The sequence below is a fragment of the Drosophila mojavensis genome, unplaced genomic scaffold, assembly GCF_018153725.1.
Source record: "Drosophila mojavensis isolate 15081-1352.22 unplaced genomic scaffold, ASM1815372v1 contig_74, whole genome shotgun sequence".
NCBI classification, from domain to species: domain Eukaryota; kingdom Metazoa; phylum Arthropoda; class Insecta; order Diptera; family Drosophilidae; genus Drosophila; species Drosophila mojavensis.
Window position 1 is genome coordinate 12,865,067 of NW_025318899.1, and position 16,312 is coordinate 12,881,378.

General features: G+C 42.8%; 1 protein-coding gene across 5 annotated transcripts in view; it reads left to right on the forward strand.

Moving 5' to 3' along the window:
• Window positions 1–214: 214 nt before the first annotated feature.
• LOC6582276 (capon-like protein) overlaps window positions 215–16,312 on the forward strand; it is a 46,436-nt gene continuing 30,338 nt past the window's right edge. For 2 of the 5 annotated variants that reach the window (XM_015162362.3, XM_002007943.4), the window contains exons 1-2: window positions 215–505; window positions 6,040–6,674. In XM_015162362.3, the coding sequence (XP_015017848.1) occupies window positions 6,573–6,674 (102 nt within the window). In that variant the 5' untranslated portion in view covers window positions 215–505; window positions 6,040–6,572. Of the gene's footprint in view, window positions 506–1,792; window positions 1,796–6,039; window positions 6,675–16,312 lie in introns of all 5 variants that reach the window. The other 3 variants (XM_032731065.2, XM_015162361.3, XM_032731068.2) reach the window with 3 other exon arrangements.

Consider the following 16,312-nt stretch of genomic DNA (forward strand, 5'->3'; position numbering starts at 1 on the left):
AAACGCGCCAAGCGTCAAGCACGTGTATTTGCCGCACGCTGATTGGCCAGTGGCTTTCGCTTTTTCGCCAGCACAGAGCGCACTCGCTCTCTCGCCTGCTCTCTTCGCGCGACTAAGAGAGCGCAACGGCCATACGCAAACTGGTTTGGCGGCACCCTGTATGGCATGCTGCTTGGTCGCTGGCTGGGGCCATACGACGATGAGGCGACACGAAACGTTTTCAGTTGTTGTTCGGCGTTCATTGAGTGCAGGCCAGGCGTATACGCAACGCAGCAAGGCTAACGGTTAACGGGCAGCGCGAATTCGTAACGCGTCGTCGAATATAACAAGAAAACAAAATCAACAAAAATCAGAAGTAAAGTAAACAAGAAAAAAACAAATACAAGAAACGAAAAACCAAAATTGGCAAAATTTTTGCATACCGGTTCCCACACAAAAAGCCGTTAAAATTTTGATTCAGTCAAGCGAGCGCTTCCTGTTAAGATCTTAAAAAGAAAAAAAAAATGTAAGGCGACGGCTTAACTTAATATTAAGTAACTTAATATCTGAATATTCCCGAGTATGTGAATAAGCATCTGCGTATCCAAGTATCTGAGTATCTGCAAATTTGTGTGTATCTCTGCTAGTAATTAACTAGTGTTAGTTAGTGTTAGTGTTAGTGTTGAACCCTGCTGGATTTTCGCATTTGTCGCTAGCTAGCTAAGTGCTCGGTTCACAGGTCCAGTTCTTAGCCAAAAAGTCAGACACGCCCCGTTTCACACGCCCCGGCGCAACAGTTAACTCACATAAATTTGTATGCACACACAAAATACTGACGGGCATTTATTAATATTCATAGAACTTGCCGTCGCTTAGCAAAAGAAACCAAAACAGAACTCTCCGACAGACAAACTGAAAGAAAAAATGTAGAGAACATAGCAACAAGTCGGCGCCATTTGGTCAACAACGTTGCCAACACTCTATCCATTTATTAACATTCGCTAAGAGTCGCTCGAAAAAAAATAAAACAAAAACAAAGCTGCGCGTCGCCTCGGCTTCCCAGAATTGGCAGTTAATTTTTGAAAAAAAAAAAAAGTATAAGAAATGAGCAAACCAACAAAATAAAACCGCAAAACCCACAGGAGAGACAACAGCAGCTGAAAGCGTGTAATACGAGTTGTTGTGCGTGCGTGTGTGTGTGTGTATTAAAGAGAGATATATAGATGCAGAAGATCTCAAGCTACCCACGCAAAAAGCGCATAGAAATTGAAAGTTCCGCATAATTTGCAACAAAAAAGAAAAAAGAGCTGAACTAAAGTGAAAAACTGATTACGCGACGCGTTCTAGATACAAAACTGCAGATACTTATACATACATACATATACGCATATCTATATAATATATATACTGACTCGGCTGCAGATACAATCGAGTTGCTTTGTGTCGAATCGTGTGCCAAAACCGTTGTGTTTATTATTTTTATAAAATATGACAGCAAACAGCCAGAAAAAACAATTCGAATTGGGTCTCGCTATGTGAAACGCAACGAATGCATCCATAAGATACAGATACAAACACACTCACAAACACAGATACACACACACACACGCACACACACACTCAGTGGACCGTGTGTAGCTAATATAATCAACGCTAAAGTTGAGTGCAATGACAAAATTGCTGATAACTGACCAATCGCCCATCTCAATCATTAATTATGTTTCAGTTTCTGCTTTGTCTCTGCGTCTCTTGGCCCGGAATTTCATCTCGTTTCATATATCGAAACTTCTGTTTAAAGCGAGACAAACTAAAGAATGTTGCAGCTGGAAAAATCTTTCGAAGCTCACGACTTATGCTAAATAGCTGAATAGAATCGTACTAAACGCTCAAGGTTACTACCACTCTAGCGATGTGTAGATCTTGTAGATACTTTTTAGCTGAGCTCAATTACATACGCTCGCTCAGCTATGTGGAGAATTATAGATATTTTTTCGAAATTTCTGCCACGGCAGAAAGTCAAAAACTTTTATTTGGCAATCAGCTAAGATTTATGTTTGTGTGTTGTATTAGCCCAAAGTATTTCATATAGGTACACGTATAGAGAGATATTCTGTTGTTTGTTGTATCGCGCCCTCTCTCTCTCTCTCTCGCTCTCGCTCTGTGTGTTCGGTTGCTTTGGCGCTATTTATAGGCGCGTAACACATATGCGTATAGCATGTATCTTATAGATACATTCTGGCTAGCTGCCTGACTGCCTGGCAGGCAAAAACTTTTGCATCGACCTGCCTCTGCCACTGCCGCTGCCACTGCCGCTGCCACTGCCTCTGCCTCTACCTCTGCCTCTGCCTGTCTGGGCCAGCCTGCTCATAAATATAAAGCCGAAGCGACATTGGCGAGACAGTGCGCCAAATGGACGTCTGCATTGCCTCGCAGATCGACACAAAGGAATCCGGCCAAAAAAAAAAAGGTTCTCTCTCTCTGCATCTCTCTCTCCCTCTCTTTCCCTCTCTCTCTCTCTCTCTCCCTCTCTCTCTCTCTCTGGCTGTCTTTGTCTCTGTATCTGCAGATCTTGACAGCACTTGGCTATCGATTCTGCAACATGTTGCCGTTGCCTGTTAGCGTTTGCTTTGAAATCGAAAACAAAATTGATGCCAGACGCAAAGGTAGGGGAAGAGACAGCAGGCGGCCTGAAAGATGGCTGAAAAGGCTAGGGAGTTAACGCAGCTGGCACAGCTGGTCAGATTTGCTGATTGTGGCCATCAAAGCGCATAATTGTTGTGTATGTTTTTATTTGCCAGCTCAAAATAGCATATACAACAACAACAACAACAACAACAGCAATAACAGCAATCGTATGGCTTTTAAGTTTTCCGCATTATTTGGAAAAATATTTTCCATAAGCAAAAATGTGCGCAATTTGGGTTTCTTTGCTAAAAAGCCAAAGGAAAACAAAAGCCAGCCATTGGAAATCATGAGCTCCAAACCCGACGACCAGTTTCATTTTTGTTTCGCTTAGTTTTATTTTTATTATTTTCATTATTTCTTTTTGGGGGCTTGCATAACCAGCGCGGCATGCAGCATGCGGCGTGCAGCTTGCGGCAAGTGCGCAGAAACATTTGCAGTTTTGCAGCTGACAAAAGCGCAGAGCCCGTCGATCCGCTTGATTGCTGCCGTACGTAATTACAAGAAATCAAATATCAAGAAAAAAACATTAAAAAAACAAAAGCTAAAATAAAAGCAAAATACAAAAATGCGAAAAACAAAAAAAAACTTGAAAAACTGCTAAAGCACAAATTACAGCTGACTGCAGTGAGGGCTGGGGGCGTGGCAGGCTGAGGGGCGGGCAGTGCAGCGCAGCGCGGCGCAGCAAGAACCGGAAAGGAAGTGAGCGTGTAAGTTACCAAGACTTTGACTTCGGCAGCGACTTGCTGGAACCCAAGCAAGCCAGAAACCGGTTTCCATCGGCTGACGCCAAGGGAACCCGCGCAGCCCTCGCAACCCGCGCGCCCACCTCCTGCACGCTTCTTGGAAGCACATCGTCAGCTATGCCAAGTCATTCACTTGCAGGCGATACGAGTTTTTCCATTGTGTTTGCTGCTGTTGTTGTTGTTGTTGTTGTTGCTGTTGTTGGTGCAGCGCGCAGGCGCAGCTTTGTTGATAGTGCGGGCGAAGAACAAAACGAAACGAAACGAAATGGAATGAAATAAAACGAAACGAAGCGAAGCACGAGACAAAGCGCAATACAAAAACTTGATAGTTGCCAGCGGCGCAGACGCAGCAGAAGCTAGGCGTGCATTCAAGAACAAAACTGAACAGCATGGCTATACACTGAGAGAAATAAAGAGTGAAGTGAGCAATAAGCAGAATGAGCGAAGCAGAAGATTTTTATAACTCAAATATTTTATGCATATAGATATAAAATATTATTCATATATCATTTCATATCAAATATTCATTTATTAATATGACCTTGCGAGAAATAATGTGTGAGATAAGAGATCAGCTAAATGAAGCATAGGATTATTATTCATTATTTATTTATATTCAATTTTGTACACAGCTTACATTTTAGACTCGTAATATTTCTCAGTGTATACCTCTAAATGCGTAGCAGAGAAGTGACTTAAGAAAGTTCTTGTTAGGTAAAGGGAAGCAACGATTGGGTTGGGTAATGCATACCGTTCTTTGGTTCTGTACTTCACTCCGTTCCATCTACTCCGCTCTCTCTCCTGCTCTCCCTCTCTCTCTCTCACTCTCTTCCTCTCCCTCTCCCCCCCGACGGGTGCAATGTGAGGCAGTTTTCTAGCAATATGCTTTTGGTATGCTTTGCAACGCATGCGTCGAGTGCTTTGGCCCAGCTCATGTCTAGCTGGAGGTACTTGAACCCCAGAGCACGGAGCGCACAAAATGGCGCTGGAGCAGCTACCTTCGGTCGTACATAGTAGTAGAAGCCGACCATTTATGCATGATATATGAATGTGGGCGATGGCAGGCATTGAACTTTGCCCAAGAGTTGCGGCAACGCTAGACAAAAGGCTAGCGAGTAGGGCCGAGCTGAGGTGCAGTAGTTGAAGCTTTTGGTATTTCATTCGCATTAATCCCAGCAGCCGATAACGAACTGAGCTCCACTTAAGCTAAGCTGATTTATGATTCTGCCCGAAAAAGTGTCAACTGCTCGGCCCAGTGGCCTCCATTCGGGTGTCAGCTGGCTGCAATTTGAACTCAATCGCTGACCAAATTGATAAGTTAAGGCCCAGTGAAGATGAAGATGGAGAAAACCAGAGAGAGAGAGAGAGAGAGAGAGAGGGAGAGTGAGGGAAACGCAGACAACATAAACGACAGAGAGATATTCGAGAATTGCTGGCATAACTTTGTTTTAACCTTTTAAAAGCGACCGCCGCCCGCTCTCCCCCTTCACTTGTAGACGGGCAGGCAACACGAGACGCGAGGCTGGCGAATGAGTTGGAGACGAAGACGGAGTCACTGTTGGAGCTTTCTGACTACTGTCTTTGTTGTTGTTGTTGTTATTATCATTTACAAGCATAAACGTCCATGACCCTTTGGCCTGTCGCAAGAGAGAGATAGATAGAGAGAGAGAGAGAGGCGCAGGCAGAGACACCACAGAAACAGAAACAAAATCAAAATAAAAACAAATTGAATGAACAAAAAAATCACAGCTGTTGACATAAAGTTTCAGTTTGGGTTTTTGCTGAGTTCATTAAAAGCCACTGAGAGCTGGTGAAATATGATGGAGCTAGAGATGGAGCGAGAGGACGAGGCATTGATTCGACAATTGAACAGGTTCATCAATAAACCAGAGAGGGCGAGCGGGAGTGGGGGTGCTATAGAGAGAGAGAGATTACACAACCAAGGGATGCTCAGCTGACAGCACGAGCTGCTTTTAGACTGTGAAATATATAAATAGAATATATACAAGTATAAATAAATATATATTTATTTATGCTTTCATGCTTTTATCTGTTTAACCGCAGCCCTCTCCTGCGTGGCATCAGTCAAATTGAAAGCCGATTTCAATTAAAACACAGACATTTCCTGCAGCGCTATATAAGCGTCATGAGCATGAAAAGACGTGCTTAACAAATAATAAATAATAGTAATAATTATTATTATTGCTATTATGTTTGCAAAGGTTTTATTCGGTTCGACAGTGCAAAGCGTTGTCAGCACGTGCGTGTAGGTGTCATCGCCTATGGAGCGAGACAGACATAGAAATAGATACAGCACGATAGACCGATAGAGAGAGAAAGAGAGAGTAAGAGAGTAGACGAGGCTCGTGATTCAGTGGCAAATTTGCGTGATTCCAATAAACTCAACACTTGATTTGCTGACTCAATACCAAAGTTCGAAAGTTGTTGAGTGAATCACTTCGATAGCCAAAGCGTAGACGAAAAGTTGAAGCGCTTAGCCGCATTTGATAACATGATATTAGCCAGCGGCTTATTGGCCTTTGGATACTTCTACTTTTCTGTTGATTTGCGCTCAACTTGGGATTTTTTTTCTTCTATTTCTCATCTCTGTCTCGTTTTCTTCTTTTTGCAGCACAAATTGTCGGTGAATGGGCTGATTTCATAATAATAAAACGCAAAGAGCTAAAGAATCGCTTCTCGCTGAGCCAAACTGACGCAATTCAATTTGCCAGCTACAGAGAGCAACAGAGGCGACCACAAGCTCATAAATTGAGATTAAGCAAGAGCACACTGGAGGCTGCAGAGTGCCAGAGCTGAAGCAACATAGCTACGAGGGGAGCAGAAGTAGAAAAAAACATAACAAATCAATCACTGAGCGCACTCTCGACGCTCCACACAATTTGCATGAGCCAAAGCATTAGCCAACAGCAGCCGCCGCACCAGCTCAGCCGCAGCCACAGCCAGAGTCGCAGCCAAAGTGGGAGCCACAGTCAGACCCAGAGCCAGAGCCAGAGCCAGAGCCAGGGACAGAGCCAGGGTAAGCGTCGTTCGAGTGGCATTTTATGGCAACTGCGCCATCAGCTGCACAGGCGTAGCACAAGGAAAATGAAAACAATTTCATGATACTACAAGTGGTCCGAGTCGGTGCTATTGAACTATCTGAGAATGCCATCGACGCCGTACGATCTGGTGCAGGACGATCAGGACTTGCGCGTGCCGCTTCATGCCGAGCAGGCGTTCTTCCATGGCATCACATTTCAGGCCAAGGTGAGTCGAAGATGACAAATCGATTGGCTCGAGCTGAGTTTTGGCCAAGTTTACATTTACATTTTTTTTTTCTTCAGTATTTCCCCATTTGAGTAATTTCTAAGCTTATGAATCATTTAACCATTTGTCCACATTTCAGTGACTAATCTCATATTTAGAGAGCTATCATTATTTTATAGTCTTCTCGGTATGCGAAACGCTCAAGTCGCATACTAATTCCCAAATGGTTCTGCCATACGCAAAGCAATTTCGTCGGCTTTGTCTTTCAAGTTGTCTTGGCTGAAGGAAGAGGTGTGTCTACCCTCGCACACAATTGCTCATGGTGTGAGTGCCTGTCAGTTTGTGTGTCTGTGTGTGCGTGTGTGTGCTTGAGCAACAGCTCCATTTCTCTTTTATCGCAACAATATCCGCTCGTAATTGGCATATCCATTGGCCATGGCCGAAACGTATATTTACTTAAATTTACTAAAATTTAAATTTCTTTTCTTCTCTTTTGGCAATTATTTTCATATCATTGTTGCAAACGTAGCCAACACACACACACACACACACACACACACACACACTAGCACAAATACTAGCACAATCAATTATTTACAATTTTATAAATGCAATTATATATATTTTTGCAATTGAATTGAGGCAGCTTTGTTGTTGAGGTTGTTGCTGACGGAAGCATCGGTTACATGAATATCCCCTTCCCCATATATTTATATGGGAAGTTTTTATGCACTGCCAACAATGGCTGAGAGGGGTATATCAGGGGTGTGGGCAGTGCATGCTCATTTGATGAACTTGCACTTTGTAAGACTCATTAGCCTGAGGGTCTTTGCTGCTGACTTTGTGGCATCACAGTGAGTCAGAAAAATCCATATACACGAAAGGTGTTTGGCTCTGAAGTGGTTACACAATAAAGCTGACTAACTGAACGAGCATGCTGCAGTCGCTTATACCTGATCTAATATTCTGACTTGTTTTGTTTTTACTTTTTTTTTTTTTTTTTTTTTTTTTTTTTTAAATTTTATTTGAGCATTCAGCAAGTTAGTCAACTGTCACATGCCCAGACATGTTGTTGTTGTTTCTGTTGAGAGGGGGAAAATGATAAACAAATTTCCATTTTGTGTATGTGTGTGTGCGTGTATGCGTTTACTCGCATTCAATTATTCAGGAACGCATGGCGAGCATTTGTTTAGTTCTTTTTGTTTTGTATTCGGCTGTATTTTTATTTTTATATATATTTGTTGTTGTTTATTATTTTTGTGCAATGTGTGGAAATTGTTTGCGTGCCAAGCTCATATACCATATATGCTTATATACACACACGCACATATCAAAGTGTGTGTAAGTACAGTTATTTTTATGCTCTGGTCAGTTGAAGCTGATGCTTTTTGATTTTGATTTGATTTCATTAGCTCGCGAGGGCTGCTAAGTGCAAAGCCAATGACCCTTTGGCAGTCATATGTACATTCGGCTAGTTACTAGTGGGCCATGTTTCCAAGCGGCTCACGAATTGTTGTTGCTGGAGTGCATTGAGCTTTGACTTTGTCGACTCAATGACATCTTTCTCTCACTCTCTGCCCCTCTCTTTCTGTCTTGATGCCACACTTTGTATGCAAAGCGCTTGACATTAGTCGGCAGCATTGAGACAGCCAAAGTCTCTGCCTCTGCATTATGTGAAAAACATTGCACTTGGATTGGGACTAGTTGTTTGCTGTTGTTGTTGTTGCTGGTGCAGTTGCAGTTGCAATTAAATGCACTCAGTTTCCTAGCCAAATTGCCGTGAAGCAGCGCTAAGACCCACGCTAACAACACACAGCCGAAACAATCTACATTGGCGTGGAGGCGGCGGGGGCGTGGCATGTCTGCCACTGTAGCCCTCACGTATGTGCATAGGCTCTTTGTGTCGCCATCCACGTGTTGTTTGTTGATGTTCGCCGTTGTTGCTGTTGTTGTTGTTGTTGTTGTAGCACGTTGCTATTTGCATTTGCCATAAATGAAAAGCAAGCAAAACACAAAGTTTTGCACTTTTCCGATGCTCGTTTTGCTTTCAGCGGTATACCGTTAGCCCAACTATACACACAAAGCGGCATATCTCGTATATGATATGCTTGGCTGGCTAACCCAAATAAGATACACACAACTCGGGCAGATAACAGTTTTAAAGACTGCCTGCAGTGCATACAGCAGCTTGTTCTTTCGTTGCCTTATTTCGGTTTGGTTTTCTTTTCTTTTCTTTTTTTTTTTTTTAGCTGTGTCAGCCCAACTGATTCATCTGCGTCGAAGCCCCAAATAACGAGTGTGAGTCATGAGTGTTTGTGTTTGTGTGTGTGTGTGTGGCTGTCATTGAAGGCATTATTTATGAGAGGTATCGGACAGGACGCCACTTATAAATATATTTATGCCACAGCCTGCAAATCTCGCTCTCTCACACTCGCATACACAAATCCCGCAATCGCCAGCCTCTAACTTTGCCTGCCCTGACTTTTGCTTGCTTAGATTAATTGAATTTCACGCTTTGATTTCGCGCCATAAGAAAATTGGTTAGCTGCTGCCTCTGCCGCTGCCGCTGCCTATGCTCTTGCTGCTGCTGCCGCCTCCTTGTGGGCCATGCCGCATAAATCTTTCAAAAGGTGTATAAATTATTCGCTCTCACGCACTTGGCTTGGCGCCGTGTTTTTCTTTCGCACTTTTTTTTTTTTTTTTTTTTGGTTCTTTTTGGTTTTTGTAGCTTTTTGCTACTTTTTGGTTTTCTGCCTGCTCGGCAACATGACGTATACTTAACTTTTGTAGCGTGGCGATTTCCTGCAAGTTGGCTCTATCAAAAATTTATTGAGCAAGCCCTCAAGTTCGATTCGATTTATGTTTCCGCACACAGTTTCCGTTATTTTGACGCGCTTTTCCACACTGGGCTCATCAATTATTTAAGTTGAGGCTCTATCATAGGTGTTTCCCCTGGCTACGTTGCCTCAGTCCCCTTTGCTTTATTTATGTGCGTCTCGTTGTGTGCGTGGGCAACTTAATTTACAATTTGTTTCTATACTAACCCAAAATATCATTTAAATTTGACAATATTTGGACTCGCTATGAAAAATATACTGCTCTTGATATATACATACATACATACATGTATGTATTTTATCACCTTAACTGAATGCCCTCAGGCTTCGATCCGTAAGTAATTTCCTGCAATTTCCATAAAATTTTCGAATTTTATGCTGATGGTATTTTGAATACAGACGTGAACATAAATCCAATTGAATGATTTGCCACCCGCCGCCTAAAACAATTTGCCTTTTCGCCATCTTACAAAACTCTCGTTGCTATTTATGAAAATGTTCGGTTTATGTATTTAGCCATTATTATTGTCTGTTGCAAAATTAATTATTCGATATTAAGGTGAAGGTGAGACGCATCTGATCCAGAATGACGAACATCTCAAGACTCTGAACATTTCAAGAATATACAATATTCTTTATATATAGACATATAAAAAATATGGCGCATAAAGAAAAATATTGAAAAACATATAAAAAGCGAGCACAGAGTCTGCGGTCCACGTGCTGCCTGTCTCTCTTAATGTGTGTGTGTGTGTGTGGGTGTGTCTGTCTGTGTGTGGGTAATTTTTCACATTTGTTGTGTTTACCCATTTTCCATTTGGTGTGTGCGTACGCAAAATTATGAATTTTCATATGGATCGTCGGTGGCGTATACGCAATGTTTCCGCTCTGCTGCTGCTGCTGCTGCTGCTGCTGCTACTCCTGCTGCTACGGCTGCTTCTGTTGTTGCTTTTTGTTTTGTTTATCTAAGTGGCACATGCAGCTTCTGCTCGTTTGTTTTCTGGCCAACCAGGGACGGTCGGAGCAACGGCCAAGAAAACCGCCTCTTCATATATCAATTTCAATTATCTGCCCTGGCTGCTGGTGGGAGGCGGTGCCAAAAACCCATCTTTGCTATATAAATTATTGGTTGAGCGTCGAAAAGGACAAAACCCGAAAAGGATTATGCGGCGTGCAATTGGGTCCTGCTGCTGGCTTTTGTCAGCCACAACTGACACGGCCAGACGACCCGGCCAGCCACCAGCCGCCGGGCTACTATAGCTCGAGGGCACAGGGAACGAGGAGGAGGAGGCGTGAAAAATGAGTCATAAAATGCAAATAAAATCTCAAGTGTCCTTTCGGAGCGACAGCGACAGACTTTGCTGGGCCTTGTATATGTCACTGTCAGGATTGCTTTTCAGTTTTGGCTTTGTGCAGACTTGAAGACGCTTTAAGAATTTCATATTTTCCACTGCCGCAAGACAAGCAAAATGGTTTCACGTGTTTGCTTCACCTTTACCACCAAAGTTCAATCGGCTCGTTAAGTCGGCGAGCTAAACATTTAGCAATTTTCCTCGATTTTCCGGCAACAGTTTTCAGCCATTGGCATTGCGCCATCAATTTGCGAATCTGTTTAGATTTCGTCTGGTCTAGATGGCAAAAATGAATACACTTTATGTGCAGCAACTTTTGTTGCACTATTAAAACAACAATGCCCCTGGCCGCCTCTCCCCCCTCTGCTCACACTACTAACGCTATAAACAAACACAACCTGCTGCATATTATTGTTTAAATATGAATCTATATATATCGATATTTATCAGCCACTGCCTCTGGCTATATTTTTAATGTTGTGGCAAATGCGAACGCATTTCATTTTATTTTATCTCTGTTGTCTTTGGGCTCGGGCCACATAAAAAGTTCAATAACAACAATAATAATAGCCCATAAAATATGTATAACTGTGTCGATTTGGCGCACATTTCCCAGGATTATCTGCCTCGGCTTGCGACTCGGCCTGGAGCATCTCATTTTCATATTGATTGCAAATTATTAGCTTAATATGTTTATGGCTGTGTTCTGTGTTCAGGTGCCACTCCTGCCAACGCCCAACGAGTAGTTATTGTAGATAAATACAGTTTGATTGCCACGCCCCTGCTGCCAGCCCGAAGTCGCCCAGTGACTTCTCATTGCTGGGCCGGGCAGATGTCTGCGGATGTTTAATGTGTGTCAAGTGCGTTTTTAATGCTGCTCGTCAGGCTTTAAGAGCCCATTAGTGGCTCGCTGTGGAGCACATATATGTAGATATTTGTGTCTGTGGTGCTTGGGTGGTGCCATTCTGGCTCAACTGACTCACTCGACCGGCAGTGCCCAATGAGGCATGAATGCGGCAAATGCTCTACTCTGCTCATTTATTATCTGCTTATTACACAATTTGCAGTCGCATGTTGTTGCTGTCGCTGTTGTTGCTGTTGTTGCCACACAAATTGGCTGGCCATTTCGCAATTGGAAGCAATCGCTTTTCACCTGGCGCAGCTGCAGCTCACATGTGCATTGCCAATGAGTCAGCCAAAAAACGAACCAAAACGGGCAGTCAGTGGCGCAGGCGCATTAAACCACAACAGCGGCTGCAGCCACTCTCACCCACTTTGTACGCTGCTCTTCCAGTTTGGCAAATGGGTAACGCACGCAAATTGTGTAGTCGCTGCTGCTGCTGCTGCCGTTGCTGCTGTTGGTGTCTAGCGAAGCGCAGCATTGCGGAAGTTGCAACGGCAGCTGCTGCACGTTTGCTCGTATGTGGCACACCAACTCCCAACTGTGCCGACCCTTTGCCTGTCTGTTCGGCTGCCAATGGTCGCTGACAGCTGCCTCTGGCAATATTTGGGCTTGGCCCTGGCCAAATTGTCAATAAAACAGCACGGCGCAGAGAAACAAGACCAATTTGGGCTAACCGAAGTGCACACACCTTCAATGGATCCTGCTGCTGACAGATGTTAGAAGTTGCTGAAAATTGAACAATTGATCGGAAGACATTCCACCAAAGTTGATAGCAATCAGATAAGTTAATGCGATTCAAGTGTCAAGTGACTTCATGGTACATTCAAAAGGAAAAATATATTTATATAAGACTTACACAAGTCTTAGCTGACACTTAAAATCCAAATTAGATATTAAGTTATTTTAACACCTATTTTAGACTCGTTCTTAACAGCAATCGCCTTAAGATTTGACAACCTGTTGTCTGAAATGATGTCTAACACACAGTTTATAGTCCAAGACGAGCTTTAGCCATTCTAAGACCTTTTATAGTCTAGACTTGTTGCTTTCCAGCTAACATGATTCATTACTAGCTTTATACACTATCTCCTTTTCTACATCTAACAGGTTTTTCTTACACAATATAGCTTAAGACATTCTAAGGCCTATAATAGTCCAAGACTTGGCGCTTCTCAGTTAACTAGATTTAGTAGTTGTTTAAGACTTATCTGAGCTTTGCATTCATTGGGTTTTCTTTTTAATTCAGGTTTTTCTTAGTCTACCTGAGTTCAATATTAATTCTGCATATTCTAGTCTACGATTTTAGTTTAGAATTTTATTTTTATTTTTATTTATTTTTTACTCAATGTTTGATGAAATTCCACTTGCAGCTTCCTTCCTTCCTTTGCAGCTCCCCTCTGCTACTTCATCTCTAACCTTAACCAAATGCTATAAATAATAATCAAGACTTTTCTGTGCTACCTACTTCAGTTTATCTTCTCATGCCCTTTGTTTGAATATCAGTGGAAAAAATGGGAAAAAACAATTGTTGCAGCAAATAAAACAGGCAATTTTTTTCGGTTTGTTTTTTTCTCTTGTGGATAATGACAAGAATCGATTGTCTGCAATCTTTTTATGCCAATTTTGTGCAGGCGCAAATCTTAAAGGGTAGCTGCAAAAATAGCTCGTTAACTGCCGCTCACGTTTCAGCCAAGAGATAGAGGAAAAAATTGAAAAAAAAAAAAAATAGTACAAATAAGAAGAAAAATTGAAAATTATCTGTGAGGCCGGCATCAAAGCGGCGAGCTCCCAGAGCTCCCAGTTTAATCAGCGACAGGCATTGAATGCAATTGAAGTCACTTAGCTATGCAATCTTTCACAGCAGTTGCAGTTGAAGTTGAAGTTGCAGTTGCAGTTGCAGTTGTTGTAGTTGCTGCAACTGCCTGCCACATGCATTTGTTTTGTTTTGTTTTCTTTTTTTTTTTTCGTTGCTTTGCTGTTTCTTATCGGAGCGCACGCTTTGTGGCATTAGCTTTGACTGTCAGCTACTGCTACAGCTAGTTGTTGTTGTTGTTGTCGTTCGGCTGCCACTGTCAAGTGCAATTATGGGGCAGGCATTCACTGCGACTGCAACACGACCTTTGACACAGCCACCAGGCAGCAGTTGGACCCGAACCAACTATGGTGCTCTTACAATTTAATTAACTATTAAATTTGATGCGTGCAGCTTTTGTGAAAGTCAACTTTTCTCTCTATATAAGTATGTGGCCGCTGATTGGCGTGAAGAAATTTCATATATGTTCGATATGAGCGATGAACTCTGCGGCAACTATTGAACTGCTTTAAACAACTATATTAAACACAGCTGCTGGCGTGATAAGGGCGCCATGATGGATCACCACATGTGCTAGGATGCTGTATATAAGTATGTGTAGTTATGTTTCATAATTTATATACTCAGAGCGACACAGACAGCAAAATTAATTGGATTTGGGCTGGCCAAAAATATCTGGCAATATTCATGATGTCATTACTAGCCTTTATATGAAAATGTATATATGTATAAACATATATACATCATACAGAATATTGTATATATATATCTGCTTTGATGACAAAGTTGTTTCGCTGTTGTTTGTTGTTCTATTTTTTTTGCGTATATTTTCAAATTAATTTTCAACAACATTTTCGACTTATAGCTACAACATTTCAATTTAAAGAGGACGCTCGAATTGTTTTTCTCGGTGGCGTGGAATCGAATAAGCTCTTTGGCTGTCAATTATTTGAATATTAATTAAACACGCATTGTTGCTGCTGTGGTTTTTATTGACATTGCGCCAGGATTGGGCTCACCTGGGTGCCTCAGCCCCTGTGACGGCATCCGCAATTGAATTTATTTGACCTTTTTACGTGGCCAACGAGCAAATGGGCCAAGTAATTTGCATGCCGGAGGCCGCATGTGAAGTTAAAAGTTATTGGGCCATAAATAACGCCTCGGCCAAATTCTAAACAAACATTTTTCCGACAGTCAAGAAGACTGTGAAAGTTTTCCACTTGATGCCGTCTGTCTGTCCACACGTCCCGCCGTCTTGCCCTCTCGCTGCCACACTGCCTCACTGGCTGCCTTGCCTTTTAGTGCTTTGTGTGAAAATTAGCATAAAACGTTTGGCATTTTTTGCCATTTGCTGCTTGCTGCCAATCGTTAAAATGTTAAATGTAAGAAAAAAGAATATCGCATGCAGCAGGCAAAAAAAAAACCCAAAAAAAATCTAAAACGACCTAAAACTCAGCTCATAAATGGCCCAATTTTCGCAGAGTTTTTTGCATGCATATTAGGATGCTTCTTCTTCTGCTCCCGACTGCCACTCCCTCTTCCAGCAGCGCCCACAATTGTGCGGGCTATATTGTGGTGGGTTGGAGTGTGGTGTGGTGTTGCTCTGCTGTGGGCGTGGCCGTTGGCTATGCCCGCCTAATTGCTTAATTGAAAGCCAAAGGCAAATTAATATTGCCGTCGATTGGCGCCTAATTGTAAAATATCAAAAGGCAGCCACCCCAAACGACGCGGCGTATACGCAATGTGCTTTGTTGTTCGCCTGTTTGCACTTTGACCTCTGGCTCTATCTTATTAGCTGGTAATTACTTTGCATATTTTCTGAAAAATAACAATTTCAATATCTCACCACCGCCTCTTCCACTACCGCCAAAGCAGCTAATAATCTGAGGGCGTCTTCATGTATGTTTCATCTACAAGTCTGAGAAGGCCTTGAGCAGCTGGGTCGCCGTGTCCTTGGCCCCTGCGGTGTGTGCTCTGTGCTTCAGTTTTGTGCTGCGGTTCTCATATATTTGTTATATTTTGTTATATTTACATTTTTGGCAAATTTTTAATTAAAACACATTTTGTCAGCTGTCGCTTAAAGCTGAAACTTTTGCACGCTAAGCTGCGCAGCCAATGTTTTCACAGTTGCCCCACATAATTGGCTAATCATGTTGGCTGGCTGGCGGGTTGGTCGGCGTGGCTTGGCGTGGGCACTTGAAAATGATTATGCAAACACCCACTCAAACACACACACACACACACACACACACACGCTCACTTTTTGTCTGGGCGAAGGACCACTAACCGGCGCAACTGTGTGTTGGCCATGTTTTGGCCTCAGGTCCTGTTGTTTTGCCTGGTTTTTAGTGTTTTCTCAGTTGGCTAAATTAAAATTCTGGCTTTAGCACTTGTAGAGTCCAAACAACACTTGCAATGCGCTCGCTTCGCTCTACGTCCCTCTTCCTTCTTCACTCCCGGGCTTTTTTAATGAGCTAAGCGCACGCCCTTAGGCCATCTTTCTTGGCCTTAGCCTGGCCAAGTTAGGCTAGTCTCTCGCTATCTGGCTGGGCACTTCATTGTTTGCCATTAGTTTGTCAAGCTGTCGCCTGCTTGGGATAATATCTGGGCAGTACACGCCCCCTCCGCCCACTCCTTCTCCCTCTCTCTCTACCCTTTCGCCAGCTGCTTATCTTTTGCTTTATTTGTCTGGCTTTTGTTTTGTTGCTCTGGCCAGTGCCTGCATGAAAATA